At 40.9% G+C, this 21,862-nt stretch overlaps 1 protein-coding gene across 3 annotated transcripts in view; it reads left to right on the forward strand.

The window, feature by feature from the left end:
* The window catches only part of NUP210L (nucleoporin 210 like), a 97,324-nt gene that overhangs the window by 16,717 nt on the left and 58,745 nt on the right, over positions 1–21,862 (forward strand). For 2 of the 3 annotated variants that reach the window (XM_037501042.2, XM_054691735.1), the window contains exons 8-13: positions 3,394–3,462; positions 4,387–4,493; positions 5,170–5,310; positions 11,863–12,000; positions 12,502–12,657; positions 18,813–19,011. In XM_037501042.2, coding sequence (XP_037356939.1) covers positions 3,394–3,462; positions 4,387–4,493; positions 5,170–5,310; positions 11,863–12,000; positions 12,502–12,657; positions 18,813–19,011 — 810 coding nt within the window. The remainder of the gene's footprint in view (positions 1–3,393; positions 3,463–4,386; positions 4,494–5,169; positions 5,311–11,862; positions 12,001–12,501; positions 12,658–18,812; positions 19,012–21,862) is intronic. The other variant, XM_054691736.1, reaches the window with a different exon arrangement.

Genomic DNA, 21,862 nt, shown 5'->3' on the forward strand with positions numbered 1-21,862 from the left:
TATAAATTATTAATTTAATGAATTGCAATAGAGTGTGGTTGATGACCTAAAAGAGAATTTCAATTTCTAAGAATCATGTCCACATTGTCTGTAGAGGACACCTCAGAATAAGACACTGTAGCGGTGAACTGAAGTTTAGTTAGAAATGAAGATTCTCTCAATGTGGGTGATGATAAAATAAAATGCAATTTATTACAAGATGGTGTTGGATGATATCAGAAATTTCTTGTGAAATAGCTAACTACAAATAAATGTTTTATTAAATTACTGAATAAGACAGGAGACTATTAGGGAGATACTTAGAACTACAACTTAAGCTAAGAAACTTTGATACTGAGATAAATATTACTTGTCTATAAGGACAAGTACTTCCTGTACATGAGAAATGAATACAGTTCTACTGGTCAGTCAGTGCCAACACACCCAGGACATTAAATTCAGCAGACAAAATATGCCACACTTCTGGTATTTTTTTTCTTCGTTGTGTCAGTGAAAAACTTTTCTGAAAGTTCAACGCACTGCTCAGAAAAGACTACAAAAAGCCTTCATTAATTATGATGTCACTTGCTCATGGATTTCTTTCTTTTTTTTTTTTTTTTTTAATAGAGGCATGCTTTATTTATTTGTTTGCTGGTTTGTTTGTTTGTTTGTTTTTGTTTATACATGCACTGGGTACAGTCAGAAGCACGGGAGGGTGAGAGAATTCACCAGAGCCAGAGCGGGGAGCAGAGCAGGCAGAAGGACCGAAGTACACTGCTGAGGGGAGCAGCGGGCGGCAGGAGAGGCCTGCGCGCCATGTGGGACTCTCCTCCGGTGGCCGGGGAGCAGCCGGGGATTGAACCGGCGCCGCAGAGGCCGCGCGCAGTTTCGCAACCCAGCGCTCAACCGCTGCGCCACCGGGGAGGCCCTCATGGATTTCTTTCTGTGTGAAGAAAACTAAACTGTTGATGTATCATTTATGTTCACCAATGAGCTAGGTTTAGTTTTCATAACTAAACAATGAAAATTTACTAGACTGTTAACTAAACTGTTAAAAATTCATGGGCTAACTAAAAAATAATAATAAAAAGATGTTTTTTACAGATAATTTCTGACAGGTGCTTATAGGTAATGGAATAAAAAAAGTCTTTCATATTTCTCAAAAAAAAATAGATAAAAATAACCTTAAATTATATGTCAATTGATTATATATATGCAATGTTTTATATATATACATACAAATATATATAAAATAAATGTCTCATTTAGAGGAGTCTGTAGCAGCTTTAATCCCTTAAGATTTAATATTATTTTACTTCCAATATCTCTAGAGATAACATAGTGATAAATTGTAGCCTAGACCATGGCTTCTAATTAGTATATTTTGAAATAATGAGTGTTTTCTGTTTGGTCATGTCAGTTAAATATTTCTCAGAGCAGGAATTATTTATTCTTAGCTTTTGGATGTGGTATGTTTTTCAGAGGGAAATGTATTCCTAATTAGATTCTATGTAGATCAATAGCAGACTGAATTTGTATTTCTATTAAAATTTAACTGAAGGGAGAGAAAAAGAAATGACAAAAAGGCAGAAAAAAACAAAAAGCAAAGAAAAGACAATAAACAACAAAATAACTGAAGGGGATAGTGGGTTGTGTGATGAATAAGTGACCTCGATGCATCTTTGTGGCAAAAAGTTTAGTATTAGGGCCTCCCTGGTAGCACAGGGGGTTAAGACGCAACCTATGAAGCTGTCCGCAGACCGTACAGCACAAGTTCAATCCCCCGCCGGAGAGGGAGCAAACCAAATGGCGCAAAGATCTCTCCTAACTCACCCACTGCCCCCCCCAGCAGTGTACTTTGGTCAATCTACCTGTTCTGCTCCCTACTCTGTCTCTGGTGGATCCACTTACCCCCTACACCTCTGGCCTGTACCCCAGCTCTTTTGTAAATAAATAAATCTTAAAAAAAATTTAGTATTAAGGATGTACTGAAGATCATAGACGATCAACTAGTGATTTTTAGAATTGTCTGCAGAGCCCATAGCAGGTTGCTGTGCTGGATGGCAAGTTTTACCCCTGCCTGTCTCTCCATTACCACTGTTCATTCCTTCAGCCAGAGAGATGCCATTTTGCCCTGCTTTCCTTTTTGGGGTCCTATGTAAGGATTTATTTGGAGAACACGAAATGAATACAGCTATATCTTATTTTGTTGTCCTTTGCTTTATTGCACTTTTCAGGTAATGTTTTTTTACAAAGCTCTCTACCAGCAAAAAGACTGTAATTCCCTGAAAGCTTAGATTGTGGTTAGCATTTTTTAGCAATAAAGTATTTCTTAATTAAGGTATGTGCATTGTTTTTAATTGTTTTGTTTTGTTTTGTTTTTGCTTAGCCACAATGCTATTGTACACTTAATGAACTACAGACTAGTGTGAACATAACTTTTTTTTGTCTTTGCTTCTCTTTTTTTTAATTTAAATTTTATTTTTTATATTCCCTATACAATTACAATCCCCTTATTCTGACCCCAAGCCCTCCTTTCCCCGCCCCCCACCCGCCATAGAGTGTCTCTGGTTCATAGTTGTTTGTTGATTTTGATGTTTTCTTTCTTATAGTTATTCTTTTTCCTGGTCCCTTAAAGTTTTCTAGATTCCTGCTATGAGTGAGACCATCCGGTATTTTTCTTTTTCTTTCTGGCTTATTTTGCTGAGCATGATCCCTTCCAGCTCCATCCATGTTGCTGCAAATTGCATGTGTTTATCTTTTTTGAATGCTGAGTAATATTCCATGGTGTATATGTACCACATCTTCTTGATCCAGTCATCTATTTTTGGGCATTTGGGTTGTTTCCAAAGCTTAGCTATTGTAAATAGTGCTGCTATAAACATAGGGGTGCAGGTGCTCTTTGGAATTGATGTTTCTGTGTCCTTTGGGTAAATACCTAGGAGTGGAATTGCTGGATCATATGGAAGGCCTATGTTTAGTAGGTCCAGAAATCTCCACACAGCTCTCCATAGTGGTTGGACCAGTTTGCACTCCCACCAACAATGCAGGAGAGTTCCTTTTTCTCGAACATAACTTTTATATGCATGTGACTCGTTTTATTGCGGTACTCTCTTTATTGAAATGGTCTAGAGCTGAAAAAACAATATCTCTGAGGTGTGCTTACATTAAAATCACAGAGCATGATCTTTTTTCTCTCTTCCATTGTCCTCAAATTTGAAGTTCAAGAATACCCAAGTATAATGACTGAGTCCCTCAGACTTTTCTCAGAAGTATACATGGTTAAATTTTTGCTTTCCAAATGATAATAAAAAATAGAACTTTTGTTGTGGATTTTTTTTTTATCCTTTGGCAGTTCATATTTCTATTTTCATCCAACTTTAGCTCATATGATTTCCTTAAGCAAAAATTAAGATGTTCATATGCGATTTGTGTCTGGACTACCCAATTGCACCATATATGTCGTAGAACCTGGATATTTAGGTATTTTCAGATACTAACTTTCAGAAAGCTGAATAGCTGAAAATCCACATCAGTAAAATGAGAGCATTAAAAACTGGAACACTTCTTTAATCATTTTGTGACTTAGCTAACTTACTTACTCTAATATATTTTAACATAACTCTTACGCCAACATATTTTCTCCCACTGTTCTGGTTAAATGCTCTCTTCAAGAGTGAAGTATCTTGAAACAGATTATGAAAAAATTTGGAAGATCCATAATACAATTTTGGATTTGGAAAAGAGATTTTATGCAAGAAAAAAAGAACCCTAATGTTCTTAGGCCATATAGAGATGATCCCTGATTCTTTCTTAGTGTGTATAAAACAAGAAGTCTGGGCCTCCCTGGTGGTGCAGGGGTTAAAGTCTCAGCACCATCAAGCTATCACCAGCCACTGCAGCATGAGTTCAATCCCCAGCCAGGGAGCTAACCCACATGGCACAGCAGACCTCTCCTGTCTCTCCCACTACTCCCCTCAGCAGTGTATTTCAGTAGATGCACCTGTTCTGCTCCCTACTCTGTCTCTGGTGAATCCTCTCACCCCCTGCACCTCTGGCCTACATCCCAGTTCTTGTATGCATCAATAAATAGAAATAAATATTAAAAAAAAATGAGTCTGACTGACAGAAGCAAATATATTGCCTGAAACATTAGAAATTAGCAAAAATTGTGGTTTGTTTTTGTATCTAGATATATATCAGAGAATTTCTTTATACCCATGATAAGTAAATGAAGCTAGGATCTTGGAAACCCAAATTCTTATACAACTAAAGAATCTACTTTGGAAACCTCTCTATTAGCATTTTTTGCTCCTTGAATAGTTTCATTAAAGTTTATATTTTTAAATTCATTATAGAAAAATGTTGGCCTATTTATTGTATTTTTATTTCTTGATTTGTGTATAGGATTCACAGTCCAACCTGGAGACCGATGGAGTCTGGAAGTCGGACAGGTATATAGCTCTACAGTGGAAGTGTTTGATAAAAGTGGCACAAAGGTCTATATTTCAGATGTGAGTCTTTCTTTTGTATTTTTCTAGCCCCTTGTATGAATAACTCCTTGAGTGGGTCATCTTTCTAGCTGGGAAGCCTTCTTTATTTTGCTTCCAAATTTTATCTTTGGAAATACAAGTCACTATTTTTTTAATTTTAAATAGTTATCCTTGAGGAATGCTAAACCAGATATAGAAGATATAATTCGGTCAGAATTATAGAATTGAGTTGAAGAGAGCACCAGTGTTAACACTTTGGAAGGGATCCTCATTCTCCAGCTTTACTTAAGAGATGGTTACCACAGTTTTGTAGTGGTGAGAGTAGTTGCATGAATATCAGGCATGAAGTGTACTGCTTTCCAACATCCATCCCCCCCACCAGAGATGTTAATGTATGGAATGATACAAATTACACTAAAATTTGCATAAGTTATTTCTGATTACTTGTCACTAATGGAACTTTCGAAAACTAGTACCATGTAAAAACACATCTTTCCAACTTAGAATTTTCATGCAGGAGAGCAAAGATTTTGTTTTTAGTTTTTAATTCTTTATCCTCAGGAGACATAGCTGTTTTTGTTTTTTTGTTTTTTTGTTTTTTTTTGCTTTGTTTTGTTTTTATGCTTTGGGATTAAGATGTCTTTTGCGGGGAAAAAACATCTCTTCAGAATTGTGTTGCTGTTGGACTGATTTTCAGAACCTCAGGATTATGTGCCAGTTTCCACAGGAGTACTTCGAAGAGCAACAAACTACTCTGAATGGATCTTACCATATAGTAAAAACTCTAAAAGATGGTGTTATGGTGATAAATGCATCCCTGATTTCCATCATTTCCCAGGTAGGAATTAAATCTTTTGAATCTTTTTTATATTATTTTTTTATTTTTAAACAATATTTGCTTCCTCCCACCCCCTCAGATTGAGTCCCCATAGAATTTCCTTCCCCAAGGCACCCGTGCACCATCACTACAGTCCCCTGTACTCCTCTCTCCCTCCCTCTGATCCCTCTCCCTCCTCCTCCCCTGAAGTGTGTCTCTGATTTATAATTATCTGTTTTTGCTTTGTTGTGTTATATACTGTTATTATTTTTTTTTTGCACTGATGTCTTATTTGGTTCCCCTATATTCCAGCTATAAGTGAAACCATCCGATATATTTTTTTTTTCATTCTGGCTTGTTTCACTGAGCATAATTCCTTCTAGTTCCATCCACGTTGCTGCGAATGGCATGAGTTTATCTTTTTTGATTGCTGAATAATATTCCATTGTGTATATGTACCACATCTTCTTGATCCAGTCATCTATTTTTGGGCATTTGTGTTGTTTCCAGATTTTACCTATTGTAAATAGTGCTACAATAAACAGAGGTGTACAGGTGTTCTTTTGAATCAATGTTTTTGTGTCCTTTGGGTAGATCCCTAGTAGTGGAACTGAAAATCTTTTGAATATTAAGAATAGTAATGAAGGAGCCTCCCTGGTGGCGCAGCGGTTGAGCGCTGGGTTGTGAAGCTGCCTGCAGCTTCTGCAACGCCGGTTCGATCCCGGGCCACCAGGTGAGGGTCCCACGTGGCGCACAGACCTCTCCTGCCACCCGCTGCTCTCCTCAGCAGTGTATTTCTTCTCTGCCTGTTCTGTTCCCCGCTCTGGCTCTGGTGAGTTCTCTCACCCTCCCGTGCTTCTGACTGTACCCAGTGCTTGTATAAATAAATAAAATAAAAACTTAGAAAAAAAGAATAGTAATGAGGGTTGACTAATTTGTTGATTTGTATCTAGATCTATGGCATATCCCACATTTATCTTTTTTTTAAAGATTTATTTATTTATGCGTACAAGAACTGGGATATAGGCCAGAGATGTGGGGGGTGAGAGGACTCACCAGAGACAGAGTGGGGAGCAGAACAGTTGGATTGACTGAAATACACTGCTGAGGGGAGCAGCGGGCAAGTCAGGAGAGGTCTGCTGCACCATGTGGTTATCTCCCTGGCCAGGGATCAAACTCGTGCTTGCAGTGTCTGTGGACAGCTTCATAGGTTGTGTCTTAACCCCTTGTGCCACCAGGGAGGCCTGCCCACACTTATCTTTCACCAGAAAAAAATTGTACACTCAGTAGTTCATACCTATCCACATTTTCTACTCTAATCTTTGTTATTACACATACTGCATTTATGGTCATTGTGGAATTCCTTTAAATAATTATTTTATTTGCACACTTCCAAAAGGTTAGTAACTACTTTTGTAAAAAGCCATGCTCCAACATTGGCCTTCTGCATTATTTCCAGTACTTTACTATTGTAAATGGCATAGTTAAATATCTTTATACAATTTTTTTCCTTTGGTTAATTTCCATATGATATAGTACCAGAAATGGAGTTACTAGTTATAGGAATAAGGAATGAATCTGTTTCTAATGCCTCTAAAATATCTGATTCTAAATTATCTGATTTTTTTTTTAAAGATTTATTTATTTATACAAGAGCTGGGGTACAGGCCAGAGGTGCAGGAGGGTGAGAGGATTCACCAGAGACAGAGCAGGGAATACAACAGGCAGAATAGAGTGGAGCAGCGGGCACAACAGGAAAGGTCTGCTACGCCATGTGGGTATCTCCCTGGCCTGCCGGGAATTGAACCCGTGCTGCAGAGGCTGTGGACAGCTTCACAGTGCTGTGCTCAACCACTGCGCCACCGGGGAGTACCAATTATCTGATTTTTAATGGTCTGTCGAATGTGTTCCCTTTTCCCAAACCTCCTTTTTCTCCAGTGGTCCTTTTATGCAGTTTCTTCCTCCCTCCCTCCCTCCTTCCCTCCCTCTCTCCCTCCCTTCCTTCTTTTCTCATACAAGAACTGGGATGTAGGCCAGAGTTGCGGGGGTGGGGGGGGTGGAGGGGGTGGGGGTGTGACGGGGGAGAGGATTCACCAGAGACAGAACAGGCAGACTGAAATACACTGCTGAGGGGAGCAGCGGACGAGACAGGAGAGGTCTGCCTCACCATGTGTGTTGCTCCCTGGCCGGCCAGGGATCGAACTCATGCTGCTGAGGCTGTGGATTGCTTCATAGAGCAGTGCTTTAAACCCTTGTGCCACCAGAGAGGCCTTCTTTTTTTTTTTTTTTTTTAAGATTTATTTATTTATGCATACAAGTCAGAGATGCCGGGGTTGAGAGGATTCACCAGAGTCAGAGTAGGGAACAGAACAGGCAGACTGACTGAAATACACTGCTGAGGGGAGCAGTGGATGAAACAGGAAAGGTCTGCCTCACCATGTGGGTTCCTCCGTGGCCGGCCAGGGATCGAACTCATGCTGCAGAGGCTGTGGATTGCTTCACAGTGCGTTGCCTAACCCCTTGCGCCACCAGGGAGGCCCCCTTTTATGCAGTTTCTTAAGACAAAATTCTGGGCCTCCCTAATGGCACAGGGGTTAAAGGAACAGCTGTATGAAGCTATCTGCAGCCACTGTAGCACCTCAGTTCTTTTTTTTTTTAAGATTTATTTATGCATACGAGAACTGGGGTACAGGCCAAAGTTGTGGAGGGTGAGAAGATTCAGCAGAGACAGAGTGGGAAGCATAATAGGCAGACTAACTGAAACACACTGCTGAGGGGAGCAGCGGACGATTCAGGAGAGGTCTGCTGCACCATGTGTGTCACCTCCCTGGCTGGGGATTGAACTTGTGCTGCAGTGGCTGCAGTTAGCTTCATAGTGCTATGTCTTAACCTCTTGTGCCACCAGGGAGATGCCTGTACCCCAGTTCTTGTATGCATAAATAAATAAATCTTTAAAAAAATTAACGTAGAATCTACTCTATTAGCAAAATTTTAAGTATACAGTATTGTTAACTATGGTCTTTATGCTATACAGTAAAACTCCAGAAGTTATTCATCTTGCCTAACTGAAACTTTGTACCCTTTGCTTGACTTCTCATACCTGCTACCCCTAACTCCTGATAATCACTGTTCTACTCTCTGGTTCGATGAAATTAATTATTTTTGATTCCTCATAAAGTGAGATCATTCAGTATTTGTCCTGTGTACCCATACTCCATTACCTCTGCCTAGTTCCAAAACATTTTCATCATCCCCCAAAGACACTTGATACCCATCAAGTACTCACTCTCACTGTTCCCTCTGCCCAGCCTTTAGTAACCATTAATCTGGTTTCCATCTCTATAGATTTACCTAGTCTGGATATTTTATAAAATAATACAGTATGTGGTTTCCTGTGTCTGGCTGTTTCCTCTTAGCATAATGTTTTCAATGTTCATGCATATTGTAGCACCATCGGAAATTCATTTTTTATAGCTGAATAATATTTCATTGTATACGTATACAATGCATTTGTTTATCTTTTTATCTGCTGATATACATTTAGTTTTTTTCCATTGTTTAGCAAATGTGAATCGTGCTACTATGAATATTCATATATAAGTTTTTGTATGAACCTATGTTTTTAATTCTCTTATGAATTGAAATATGTAAACATGGAATTGCTGAGTTATATGATGATTATGTTTGACATTTTGAAGACCTACCAAACTGTGTTCAAAGTGGCTGAACATTTCTTCACATCCTTGCCAATACTGGTTCTTTCCTGTTTTCTTTAATTTTTTTTTTTTTTTTTTTTTTTGCTGTGGACAATCTAATGGGTAGAAAGTATATCTCACTGGAATTTTCACTTGCCTTTCCCTAATGAATAATGATAATGACCATTTTTTTTATGTGCCTGTTAAGCATTTATGTATTTTCCTTGGGGAAATGTCTGTTCAAATTTTTTTGTCTGTTTTTTAGTTGGGTTGATTGTCTTTTTGTTGTTGAGTTGTAAGCGTTCTTTATATAATCTGGATACTAGACTCATAGATGATTTGAAAATGTTTTCTTTCATACTGTAGGCTGTCTTTTCACTCTCTTGATATAGTCCTTTCATCAACAACTGTTTTAATGTTGCTACAGTTCAATTTATCTATTTTGCCTTTGATGTTGATTTTGTTTTTTGTGTCTTATCTAAGAATTCACTACCAAATCCATGCCCATGAAAATTTATTCCTATGTTTATGTCTGGAAGTTTTATAGCTTTACCTCTTACATTTAGATCTTTGATCCACTTTGAATTAATGTTTGTATATGATGTGAGCTAAGAATCCAACTATTTTTTTGCAAGTAAATATCCAGTTATTCCAGCCATTTGTTGAAGAGACTTTTCAACCATTGAATAGTATTGGCACTCTTGTGAAAATCAATTGACCATAGATATAGGTCTGTTTCTGGACTCTCAATTCTATTCCATTGGTCTGTATGCCTGTCCTTTTGCCAATATTACACTTTTTTGGTCATGTAGCTTTATATAATGTTTCGAAATTAGGAAAGGTGAGTCCTCTAACTTTTTTTTTTTTTTTGTGGGACCCTCGCCTGCGGCTGGGGAACGAACTGGCGCTGCAGAGGCTGCAGGCAGCCTCGCAGCCCAGCGCTCAACCGCTGCACCACCAGGAGAGGCCCTAATTTTTTTTTAAGATTTCTTTTATTTATTTATGCATACAAGAGCTGAGGTGTAGGCCAGAGGTGTGGGGAGTGAGAAGATTCACCAGAGACAGGGTAGGGAACAGAACAGGCAGGCTAACTAAAATACACTGCTGAGGGGAGCAGCAGACGAGACAGGAGAGGTCTGCTGCACCATGTGGGTAGTTCCCAGGCTGGCCGGGGATCGAACTTGTGCTGCAGTGTCTGCGGACAGCTTCATAGGTTGTGTCTTAACCCCTTGTGCCACCAGGGAGGTCCACCTTTCATTCCTATTTTTATGATTTCTAGTTCTTTTTATTTTGCACTGCTTAGATTGAAGTTTTTTTTATATTCCTAGTTTGTTGAGAATTGTTATCATGAAACGGTGCTAAATTTGGTCAATGCCATTCTACTTCTATTGATATGAATACATATTTGCTTTTTTAGTCTCTTAATATTCTTGGAATAAGCTTCACTTCCTTCTCATGATTTGTTGTCTTCTGGTACATTGCTGGATTTAATTTGCTGAAATTTATTTATTTAGAAATTTATTTATAAATGTATAATGCTGGATATTGTTTGCTAAAACAAAAACACACAAAAAGAAAAAAAGAGAATTGTGTTAATGCTTTTTACATATGTTCTTTTTTTTTAAAGATTTATTTATTTATGCATATAATAACTGGGATACAGGCAAGAGGTGCAGGGGGTGAGAGGACTCACCAGAGACAGAGTGGGGAACAGAACAGGCAGACCGACTGAAATACACTGTTGAGGGGAGTAGTGGGTGAGACAGGGGAGGTCTGCTGCGACATGTGGGTAGCTCCCTGGCCAGCCGGGATTGAACTCTGCTGCAAAGGCTGCAGATAGCTTCACAGTGCTTTGCTTAACCCCTTGCACCACCAGGGAGGCCCTTTTACATATGTTCTTGAAGGCATGTAGCTTTTATCCCCATCTACTTTTTTTTTTTTTTAAAGAGGCATCTATGTTTATTTGTTTGTTTGTTTGTTTGTTTATACATGCACTGGGTACAGTCAGAAGCATGGGAGGGTGAGAGAATTCACCAGAGCCAGAGCGGGGAGCAGAGCAGGCAGAAGGACCGAAGTACACTGCTGAGGGGAGCAGCGGGCGGCAGGAGAGGTCTGCGCGCCATGTGGGACCCTCCTCCGGTAGCCCGGGAGCAGCCGGGGATTGAACCGGCGCAGCAGAGGCCGCGGGCAGCTTCGCAACCCAGCGCTCAACCGCTGCGCCACCGGGGAGGCCCCCCATCTACTTTTTAAAAAAGATTTTTAGGGGCCTATCCCCGGCCAGGGAGGTGACCCGAATGGCGCAGCAGATCTCTCCTGTCTTGCCTGCTGCTCCCCTTAGTAGTGTATTTCAGTCAGTCCACCTGTTCTCCCCACTCTGTCTCTGGTGAATCCTCTCAACCACGCTCCCCTTCCCCCCACCCGCCCCACACCTCTGGCCTATTTATTATCTTTTAAAAAAGGATTTTTTAATTTTTATTTATTTATATATGCAAGATCTAGTGTGTAGGCCAGAAGTGCTGGGAAAGAGACAGAGTGGGGAGCAAAACAGGTGGATCTACTGTAATACACAACTGAGGGGAGCGGCAGGCAAGACAGGAGATGTCTGCTGTGCCATATGTGGGTTAGCAACCTGGCGGGGGATCAAACTCAGGCCTTCTTAGTGGGCCATCATGGTGGTAGCACTGAGACTTAACCTCTAGGCCACCAGGGAGGACCCTTCTATTTTTTTATAATACTGTTTTTGTTGGGCTTTGATCTTAGGATAATAGTGGCTGAGTAATTCATTAGCACACGGTTCTGTTCATGCTTTGAATATGAATGTGTATGGTAAGAACAGTTCTTACAAAATCTGTTTTGTTCCTTTTCCCCTGCTTAATAGGATAAAAGTATTAAGCCTATAAAATGTCCAATCATACATCAGCAAGAAGTGAAGATTTATTTTCCCATCAAGCTTACCCCCAACTTTCTGGCATTTCCTCATCATTCTATTGGAATGTTATATCGTTACAAAGTACAGGTATAGTACCCTATAATATAGTACCCTATAATATAGTACCCTATAATATAATATAAAGAATTCAGAGATAAGCCAGATTCTCTGGTTGCTTAATTTATTGAAATTTGGTTAATGTTAAATTTTATTTCCCCATAATGTTAACAGTATAACAGTTTTTCATGACAGCCAGATCATGTTATTGAATATCATTATCTATAACAAAACTTGATGTATTCTTTTCCCTATATGCTGTCTCTTGTGAGTTTTATAAAATTTTGTCAAGTTCCCTTGTGCTGTTTTTTGACATTTTATGATACTACCATTATATAACCTCCCCTTAGTATCTCTCTTGCCCATATAGCTACTTTATTAAAACATCAGTTTCTTAATGTGCACAGAAAGAACTAATTGTATAGTTTTATTATTTCCTAAACTTTATTTCAGCTGTCAGAGTTTACATTTTCACTTAAATTTCATTTTTCCTCCCAGAGCAATTAAATATAAGGTTGTATTTTTTCACAGGTAGAAGGTGGCAGTGGCAACTTTACCTGGACCTCTTCTAATGAAACAGTGGCCATGGTAACTATTAAAGGAGTGGTGACTGCAGGTCATATCTGGGGGAACAGTACTGTTTTGGCCCGAGATGTACAAAATCCCTTTCGATTTGGAGAAATTAAGGTAAACAACTTTCAAATAACCTTCTGAATTATTCTCTCCCCCTACCCACACTGAAATACTGCTATCTAAATTCAAGTATAGTAGCACGTCAAATATTTTTTCAGGGCCTCCCCGGTGGCGCAGTGCTCGGTTGCGAAGCTGCCCGCAGCCTCTGCAGCTCCGGTTCGATCCCCGGCTGCTCCCCGGCCACCGGAGGAGGGTCCCACATGGCACACAGACCTCTCCTGCCGCCCGCTGCTCCCCTCAGCAGTGTACTTCGGTCCTTCTGCCTGGTCTGCTCCCCGCTCTAGCTCTGGTGAATTCTCTCACCCTCCCGCGCTTCTGACTGTACCCAGTGCTTGTATGTATAAATCAATCAATCAATCTTAAAACACACACACACACACACACACACACACACACAAAATATTTTTTCAGGGCCTCCCCTGGTGGTGCAGCAGTTGAGCGCTAGGCTGCAAAGCTGCCAGGTTCAATCCCCGGCCGCCAGCGAGGGTCCCACATGGCACTACAGACCTCTCCTGCCATGCCTGCTGCTCCCCTCAGCAGTGTATTTCCTTGGTCTGTCTGTTCTGTTCCCCGCTCTGGCTCTGGTGAATCCTCTCACCCTCCCGCACTTCTGATTGTACCCAGTGCTTGTATAAATAAATAAACAAATCTTTTAAAAAAAAATCACTTAAAAAAAAAAAAGCATTTTTTTCAGGTCTCCCTGGTGGCCTACGGGTTAAATCTCAGTGCTATGACCTCTGCAGCCTGAGTTCAATCCCTGGTCAGGGAGCTAACCCACTTATGGCACAGCAGACCTCTCCTGTCTTACCCACTGCTCCCCTTAGCAGTGTATTTCAGTAAATCCATCTGTACTGCTCCCCACTCTGTATCTGATGAATCATCTGACCACCTCCACCTCTGGCCTACACCATAGTTCTATGCAAAAATCAATCAATCAAATTAAATGTGTGTGTGTGTGTGTGTGTATAAAGAATTTTTTCATACTTCTAGTTGGCTATTTAAAAATGATGTTCTGGGCCTCCCCTGGTGGCACAGGCGGTTGAGCACCGTGCTGTGAAGATGTCCGCAGTCTCTGCAGCGCTGGTTTGATCCCGGCCGGCTGGCTAGGGTCCCACATGGCGTGGCAGACCTCTCCTGTCTCGCCTGCTGCTCCCCTCAGCAGTGTATTTTGTCAGTCTGCCTGTTCTGTTCCCCTTTCTGTCTATGGTGAATCCTCTCACTCTCCCACGCATCTGGCCTGTACCCCGGTTCTTGTATAAATGAATAAATAAATCTTTAAAAAATACATAAAAATTAAAATTATGTTCGGGCGACCTCCCTGGTGTCGCAAGGGGTTAAGTCACAACCTATGAAGCTGTCCGCAGCCACTGCAGCACAAGTTCAATCCCCCGGCCAGCCAGGGAGCAACCCACATGGCGCAGCAGACCTCTCCTGACTCGCCTGCTGCTCTCCTCAGCAGTGTATTTCAGTCAGTCTACCTGTTCTGTTCCCCACTCTGTCTCTGGTGAATCCTCTCACACATACCCCCCACACCTCTAGCCTGTACTCCAGCTCTTGTGCACATAAATAAATAAATCTTAAAAAATAAAAAATAAAAATGATGTGCAAATTAAATCTGGAAGTATATATTTCTTAAATATTCCAGAACCTAGGTTGACTATTGCTTCACTTTATAGAGAATAACTTAATGTCTATGTTTGTTTCATTGTTTCTAACATGGGATAACGATAGTATTTACCTCAAAGGTTATTGTCAGGATTAAATGAAATATTTAATGCATTGCTTAGAATATAATGAATACTTAATGTTATCTATTTTTTTTTTTAATTTTTTTTTTTTTTTTTTAATAGAGGCATGTTTATTTATTTATTTGTTTGTTTGTTTGTTCTGTTTACACATACACTGGGTACAGTCAGAAGCACGGGAGGGTGAGAGAATTCACCAGAGCCAGAGCGGGAAGCAGAGCAGGCAGAAGGACCGAAGGACACTGCTGAGGGGAGCAGCGGGCGGCAGGGGAGGTCTGCGCGCCATGTGGGACCCTCCTCCGGTGGCCGGGGAGCAGCCGGGGATCGAACTGGCGCCGCAGAGGCCGCGGGCAGCTTCGCAACCCAGCGCTCAACCGCTGCGCCACCGGGGAGGCCAATGTTATCTATTTTTATTATTCACTTTGTTATATCATATGTGTGACCTTCATAGTAATGTTCTTTCTGGTTTCATATTTTATCAATCTTGTTTGTAAAGGATTGAAGACATTTTTTACTGTTTTAAAAATCATTTTCCTATTTGTTCCCACTTGTAATATGCTAGTGCATATTATATTCTAGGACATTCAAAGAAAGATAGCATATCACCCCTACTTTAGAGATTCTAAAGTCTACATAAATACTTTATATATCTAGTCTATTTAGATATATTCATTTGAAAAATTAAATAACATTTTAAGGAAATGGTATGTGAGGTAATTAAAAGTGATAAATAATTGAGAGCTACTTGAATTGTATAGTAAAATTTCTGTTAGTTTATAAAAGGAAAATCCTTGAGACTATCATAAAGAGGTGGGAACTTGAACATGACTTTGAAACATAGTATCAAACTAAGGTCTAAGGGTCAAAATCACAGCCTGTTGCCTTTTTGGAAAATAAAGTTTTATCTGAATACAGCCATTCTAATTTATTTGCATATTATCTATAGCTGTTTTATTTATTTATTTTTTTAATTTTCTAGAGGCATGTCTTATTTATTTATTTATTTATTATTTGTTTGTTTGTTTGGTTACATGCACTGGGTACAGTCAGAAGCGTGGGAGGGCGAGAGAATTCACCAGAGCCAGAGCGGGGAGCAGAGCAGGCAGAGGACTGAAGCACACTGCTGAGGGGAGCAGCGGGCGGCAGGAGAGGTCTGCTCACCATGTGGGACCCTCCCCCGGTGGCCGGGGAGCAGCCGGGGATCGAACCCCCTGCTCACCATGTGGGACCCTCCCCCGGTGGCCGGGGAGCAGCCGGGGATCGAACCGGCTGCAGAGGCTGCGGGCAGCTTCGCAACCCAGCGCTCAACCGCTGCACCACCGGGGAGGCCCTATCTATAGCTGTTTTAAAGTCACAACTAGAATTGGCTAGCTGCCACAGAAACATATGAACTCCTGATGCCTAAAATATTTGCTATATGACTCTTTACATAAAACATTTGCTGACCCTTTCTGTAGACAATGATGAGCCAACACAGGGTTATGATGACATCAGTAATATGGTGAAGTCTGTGTTTGGAAAGATATCTAATTTTATAGTCAGAGAATAACAACTATAATACTTATAAAAACAGGAATGAAAGATAGTGGTAATATATACTAGTAGATTAGACTAGATTGAAGGGAGAAAGTGAAGACATAGTGGTCACCTTAACCTGAATTAGTGAAATCAGTGAAAGAGAAGGGGACAAATTCAGGGTTATTTTAGATGTAGTCTTAACAACAGTCAATGCCCAGTGGAGTGGGGAAAAGTAAAAGGTTTAAAAATACAGATGTTCCTAACTCTTGTAGCTGGGTGAATAGAAAACCCAAAAAGAAAAAAAAAAAGAGGAAGATGATGAGTTCGGTTTTTGATACATTTAATGTGTTCACCCGTAGAGCATCTAGAGGACTGTGTATAGAAATAGGGGTCTGAAGTTCAAGTAAAAGATTAGGACTGAAGTTAAAAAATTGGAGTTGGGCCTCCCCTGGTGGCGCAGCAGTTGAGCGCTGGGTTGCGAGGCTGCCTGCAGCCTCTGCAGCGCCAGTTCAATCTCCGGCCGCCAGCGAGGGTCGCACAAAAAAAAAAAAAAAAAAAAATGGAGTTATCAGCATATGTTGGTCTGTTGGTCATTGAAGCTTGGAAAGTGAGTAAGATTTCCCAGGGAAAGTGTATAAAGTCCAAAGAGAAGATGGACCTTGTGGGATATGTGTTCTTTAAGGGACATAGGCAGGGGAAGTGGAACTAGCAAAAGAAACAGAAAATGACAAGAAAAACTCTCTTAGTCCTGTAGAGCTACTACTATAAATGCCATAGACTAGGTGGCTTATTAATAGCAGAAATATGTTTCTCACAGTTTTGGAGGCTGAGAGGTCCAAAATTAAGGCACCAACAGTTTCAGTGTCAGGTGAAGGAATCTTCCTGATTCGTAGAAATCTGTGTTTTTGCTGTAACCTTACATGGCAGAAAGGGTGGGGAACTCTGTAGTGTCTCTTTTATACGGACACTATTCAAAAAAAAAAAAGAAGAAAATATAGAAGGGAACTATTCGTATTTATGAGAGTTCTATTCTTATGATCTAATTACCTCTCAAAATCCTCACCTCCTAATGCCATCACTTTGGGGATTAGGATTTCAACACATGACTTGAAATATCACTCTTAGGGCCTCCCGAGTGGCGCAACGGGTTAAGCACCGCACCATGAAGAAACAGCAGCCTCTGCAGCAGAAGTTCGATCCCTGGCCGACCAGGGAGCAACCCACATGGCAAAGCAAAACTCTCCTATCTCTCCCACTGCTCCCCTCAGCAGTGTATTTCAGTAGATGCACCTGTTCTGCCCCCTACTCTGTCTCTGGTGAATCCTCTCATTCCCACCCCTCATCTCTGGCCTGTACCCCTCCCCCCGCTCTTGTATGCATAAATAAATAAATCTTTAAAAAAAATTTTTTTAAAGAAATATCACTCTTAGCTTACAAAAATAGCTTTCAAAAATATCATATCAGGGCCTCCCTGGTGGTGCAGGGGTTAAGACAGCGCTATCAAGGTATCGCCAGCCACTGCAGCACCAGTTCAATCCCTGGCCGGCCAGGGAGCAACCCACATGGCGCAGTGGACCTCTCCTGCCTCGTCCACTGCACCCCTCAGCAGTGTATTTCAATAGGTCTGTCTGTTCTGCTCCCTACTCTCTCTGGTGAATCCTCTCACCCCCTGCACCTCTTGTCTACACCCCAGTTTTTGTATGCATAAATAAATAAATCTTTAAAAAATATATCATTCTTACCTTAACAAAAATAGGTTGTAGTTTGCCAGATATCTGCTATATTGGGGTTTTTTTTGGTTTTTTTTTTTATCTAAAGATTTATTTATTTATACAAGCACTGGGTACAGTCAGAAGTGCAGGAGGGTGAGAGAATTCACCAGAGCCAGAAACAGAATAGCCAGAGTGACGAAATACACTGCTAAGGGGAGCAGCGGGCGTGGCAGGAGAGGTCTGTCACGCCATGTGGGACCCTCGCCGGTGGCAGGGGATCGAACCGGCGCTGCAGAGGCTGTGGGCAGCTTCGCAGCCCAGCACTCAACCGCTGCACCACCAGGCGAGGCCCTGCTATATTGTTTTAGATGCTTTAGTGAAATCAATTAAGGGATGAACTGAGTGACTTATTTAACACCTGTCATACACACACACACACACACAGTATAGGGTATATGTTTTTGTATAAAAAGCGACAAGTAGGGCCTCCCTCATGGCACAGCGGTTGAGCGCTGGGTTGCGAAGCTGCCCGCAGCCTCTGCAGCACTGGTTCGATCCCCGGCCACCGGTGAGGGTCCCACATGGCGTGCAGACCTCTCTGCCTGTTCTACTCTCTGCTCTGGCTCTGGTGAAAGTTCTCTCATCCTCCCTCACCTCTGACTGTACCTAGTGCTTGTATAAATAAATGAATGAATGAATGAATGAATGAATGAATGAATAAATCTTAAAAAAAAAGTGACAAGTATGTTCATGTATATATATGCCTTTAAATATTTAAGGAATGTATTCTTTTATTTTTTTAAAGATTTATTTATTTATTTATTTATTTATTTATTTATTTATTTATTTATACAAGCACTGGGTACAGTCAGAAGCGCGGAGGGTGAGAGAATTCACCAGAGCCAGAGCGGGGTGGGAGTGGGGTGGGGGTGCAGAACAGGCAGAAGGACCGAAGTACACTGCTGAGGGGAGCAGCAGGCGGTAGGAGAGGTCTGTGGGACCCTCCTCCGGTGGCCGGGAAGCAGCCGGAAATCGAACCAGCGCTGCAGAGGCTGTGGGCAGCTTCGCAGCCCAGCGCTCAACCGCTGCGCCACCAGGGGAGGCCCAAGGAATGTATTCTTCCAAGACTTACCAAACATAACTTCTTGAAAGGTGATTTTTTCTCCCCTTCCAGATATATGTCCTGAAACTGAACAAAATGGAACTGTTACCATTTCATGCTGATGTGGAGATTGGCCAGATTATAGAAGTCCCCATTGCAATGTATCACATAAGTAAGGAGACCAAAGAGTCTGTACAATTCACAGACTGTTCTCATTTATCTTTGGCTCTGAATATGGATAAGCAAGGAGTCTTTACTCGTTTCAAAGAAGGTAACAGTATGTTGTTAATTTTGTCCTTTCTTTGCCTTTGAATTAAATGTACAATCTTTGATTCAGAAACTACAAATTTTGGTCTAAATTAACATATTTCTTTTTTTTAAATTGAGGAATGATTAACATATAACATTGTTAGTTTCAAGTGTACAACATAATGATCCAACATTTGTATATATTGCAAAATGATTACCTTTCTTTAAAATTCTTTTCTTTATTCTGTGCTCTTGTAGTCAACTTGCCTTGTAGTAGGTGTTGTGAAATAGAAACAAAGGCAAAGAAATTGAATAATATGTACAGGGTTAATTTTGGGCAGACAGTATCAGTTTTCAACTCCTAAGAAGGTCTTCTGTTTCCAGTTCTAAGTTCTTCCTCTCTTTAATATATGTATCCCATACCTCTTTCTAAGAGGACTATAATTCTGTTTAACATACATATTCGGTATATTCATTCAAAAAGAGAAAACGTATTTTTCTAATAAAAATAATATGAATAAGTTCTCCATAAAGACCAATATAACTTTCTGTGTTGAACTTCATATTATCCTGATCACCATTGTTTTTTCATCAGTAATAATGGCAGTAGTAGTATCTCACATTTACATAGTATTTAGTATTTAGATTCTGTTACTTAGTATTTACTATTTAGATTCTGTTCTGAATACTTTTTGGATAATAACTCATTTAGTTTTCATAGTTGCCATCAACTTGGACATCTCCCTTGTTCTTGCTAATTGTATTATATAGTATCACTCACATCTCTCTTCTCTGTTCTCAGAGTGACTCTCCTAATTCTTAGATTCTCATTATCTCTCACCTAGAATAGAAGAGTGGCCTCCTGCCTGTTCTTGTCTTTAAATCATCACTACCAGATGGATCTTCATAAAGTTCAACTTTGGTATTTCTTTTCCTGCTCAAAAAATTAATGAGGCTTCTCATTGCCAGTGTAGTAGTCCAAATTATGCATACTAGAGAGGGCATTCCAGGCCCTCTATGATATAACCCAACCTACATTTTATAACTTCTTTGTTTTCATATTTGACTCTATCTAAATCAACTGCACTGCCTCCCTGGTGGCACAAGGGATTAATTCTCAGCACTATGAAGCTATTGGCAGCCACTGCAGCACGAGTTCAATCCCTGGCCAGGGAGCTGACCCACACGGCACAGCAGACCTCTCCTGTCTCACCCCATGTTCCCCTCAGCAGTGTATTTCAGTCAATCTGCCTGTTCTGCTCCCCACTCTGTCTCTAGTGAACCCTCTGACCCCCTGTACCTCTGTCCTACATCCCAGCTTTTGTACACATAAATAAATAAAATAAATCTTAAAAAAAAAAACACCACCAAATTCTATAGTTTAAATTTGAGGCCACGGGGCCTCCCTGGTGGTGCAGGCAGTTGAGTGCAGCGCTGTGAAGCTGTCCGCTGCTTCTGCAGTGCCAGTTTGATCCCTGCCAACCTCGGAGCAACTCACATGGTGAGCAGTCCTTTCCAGTTTCGCCCGCTGCTCCCCTCAGGAGTGTATTTCAGTCAGTCTGCCTGTTCTGTTCCCTACTCTGTCTCTGGTGAATCCTCCTACCCTCCCACGCACTGTCCTGCCCACCTGTGACTATGCAGGTGCCTCTCTTTTTCTTTCTCCTTGTCTAATAAATGGGCACTTTTAAAATGTAAAAAAATAGGACTTCCCTGGTGGCGCAAGGGGTTAAGCACTGCACAATGAAGCAATCTGCAGCCACTGCAGCACAAGTTCGATCCCTGGCTGGCCAGGGAGCAACCCACATGATGCAGCAGACCTCTCCTGTCTCGCCTGAAACCTCTGGCCTACACCCCAGCTCTTGTATGCATAGATAAATAAATCTTTTTTAAATATGTAAAAAAATTAAAATTTAAAAATTTCCCATATATTGGGCCTCACTGGTGGCACATGGGGTTAGGCACAGCACTGTGAAGCTATCTGCAGCCTCTGCAGCATGAGTTCGATCCCCAACCAGGGAGCTACCCACATGGTGCAGCAGACCTCTCTTGTCTTGCCCACTGCTCCCCTCAGCAATGTATTTCAGTCAGTCTGCCTGTTCAGTTCCCCACTAGGTCTCTTGTGAATCCTCTCACCCCGCACCTCTGGCCTGTACCCCAGTTCTTGTATGCATAAATAAATAAATCTTTTAAAAATTTCCCATATATCTCCTCCTTATATTCATTTGTGTCTCATTTATATTTCTACTCTGTGCATTCAGCTTGAGATACTCTCCTCTACATATCTAAACCTGTGATCTTTTCAGCTAGAGGTAATTTTTCTGTTTTCTAAGCTTATATGTTGCTTATTGTTTTCTTTTTTTTCTTTCTTTCTTGCTTTGTTTATTTATTTACACAAGCACCGGGTACAGTCAGAAGTGCGGGAGGGTGAGAGAATTCACCAGAGCAGGGAGCAGAACAGGCAGACTGATAAAGTATACTGCTGAGGGGAGCAGCGGGTGTGGCAGGAGAGATCTGCATGCCATGTGGGACCCCCACCGGCGGCCGGGGATCGAACTGGCACTGCAGAAGCTACAGGCAGCTTCGCAGCCCAGTGCTCAACCGCTGCACCACCGGGGAGGCCCCGATGCTTATTGTTTTCTACCAATATTTAAATTTATGTAAATGTTCACTTGTACCTTTAAACTGTTTATGTCCTGAAGTCAGGATCTATGCTTATATTTGTAGCCTCACAGTATATGTCTTACATGTTATTAGAAAGAACATGTTTTCATATCAACTTGATATAAACTGTTATTGGGGCCTAATAGTAGTATGTGAGATCAAAGTAGTTTTTATAATATACTGATATTCTTATATTTTTATAGATTGATGTT

This window comes from Talpa occidentalis, unplaced genomic scaffold (genome assembly GCF_014898055.3).
Source record: "Talpa occidentalis isolate TD23 unplaced genomic scaffold, MPIMG_talOcc4v2.1 talOcc4.9, whole genome shotgun sequence".
NCBI lineage: Eukaryota > Metazoa > Chordata > Mammalia > Eulipotyphla > Talpidae > Talpa > Talpa occidentalis.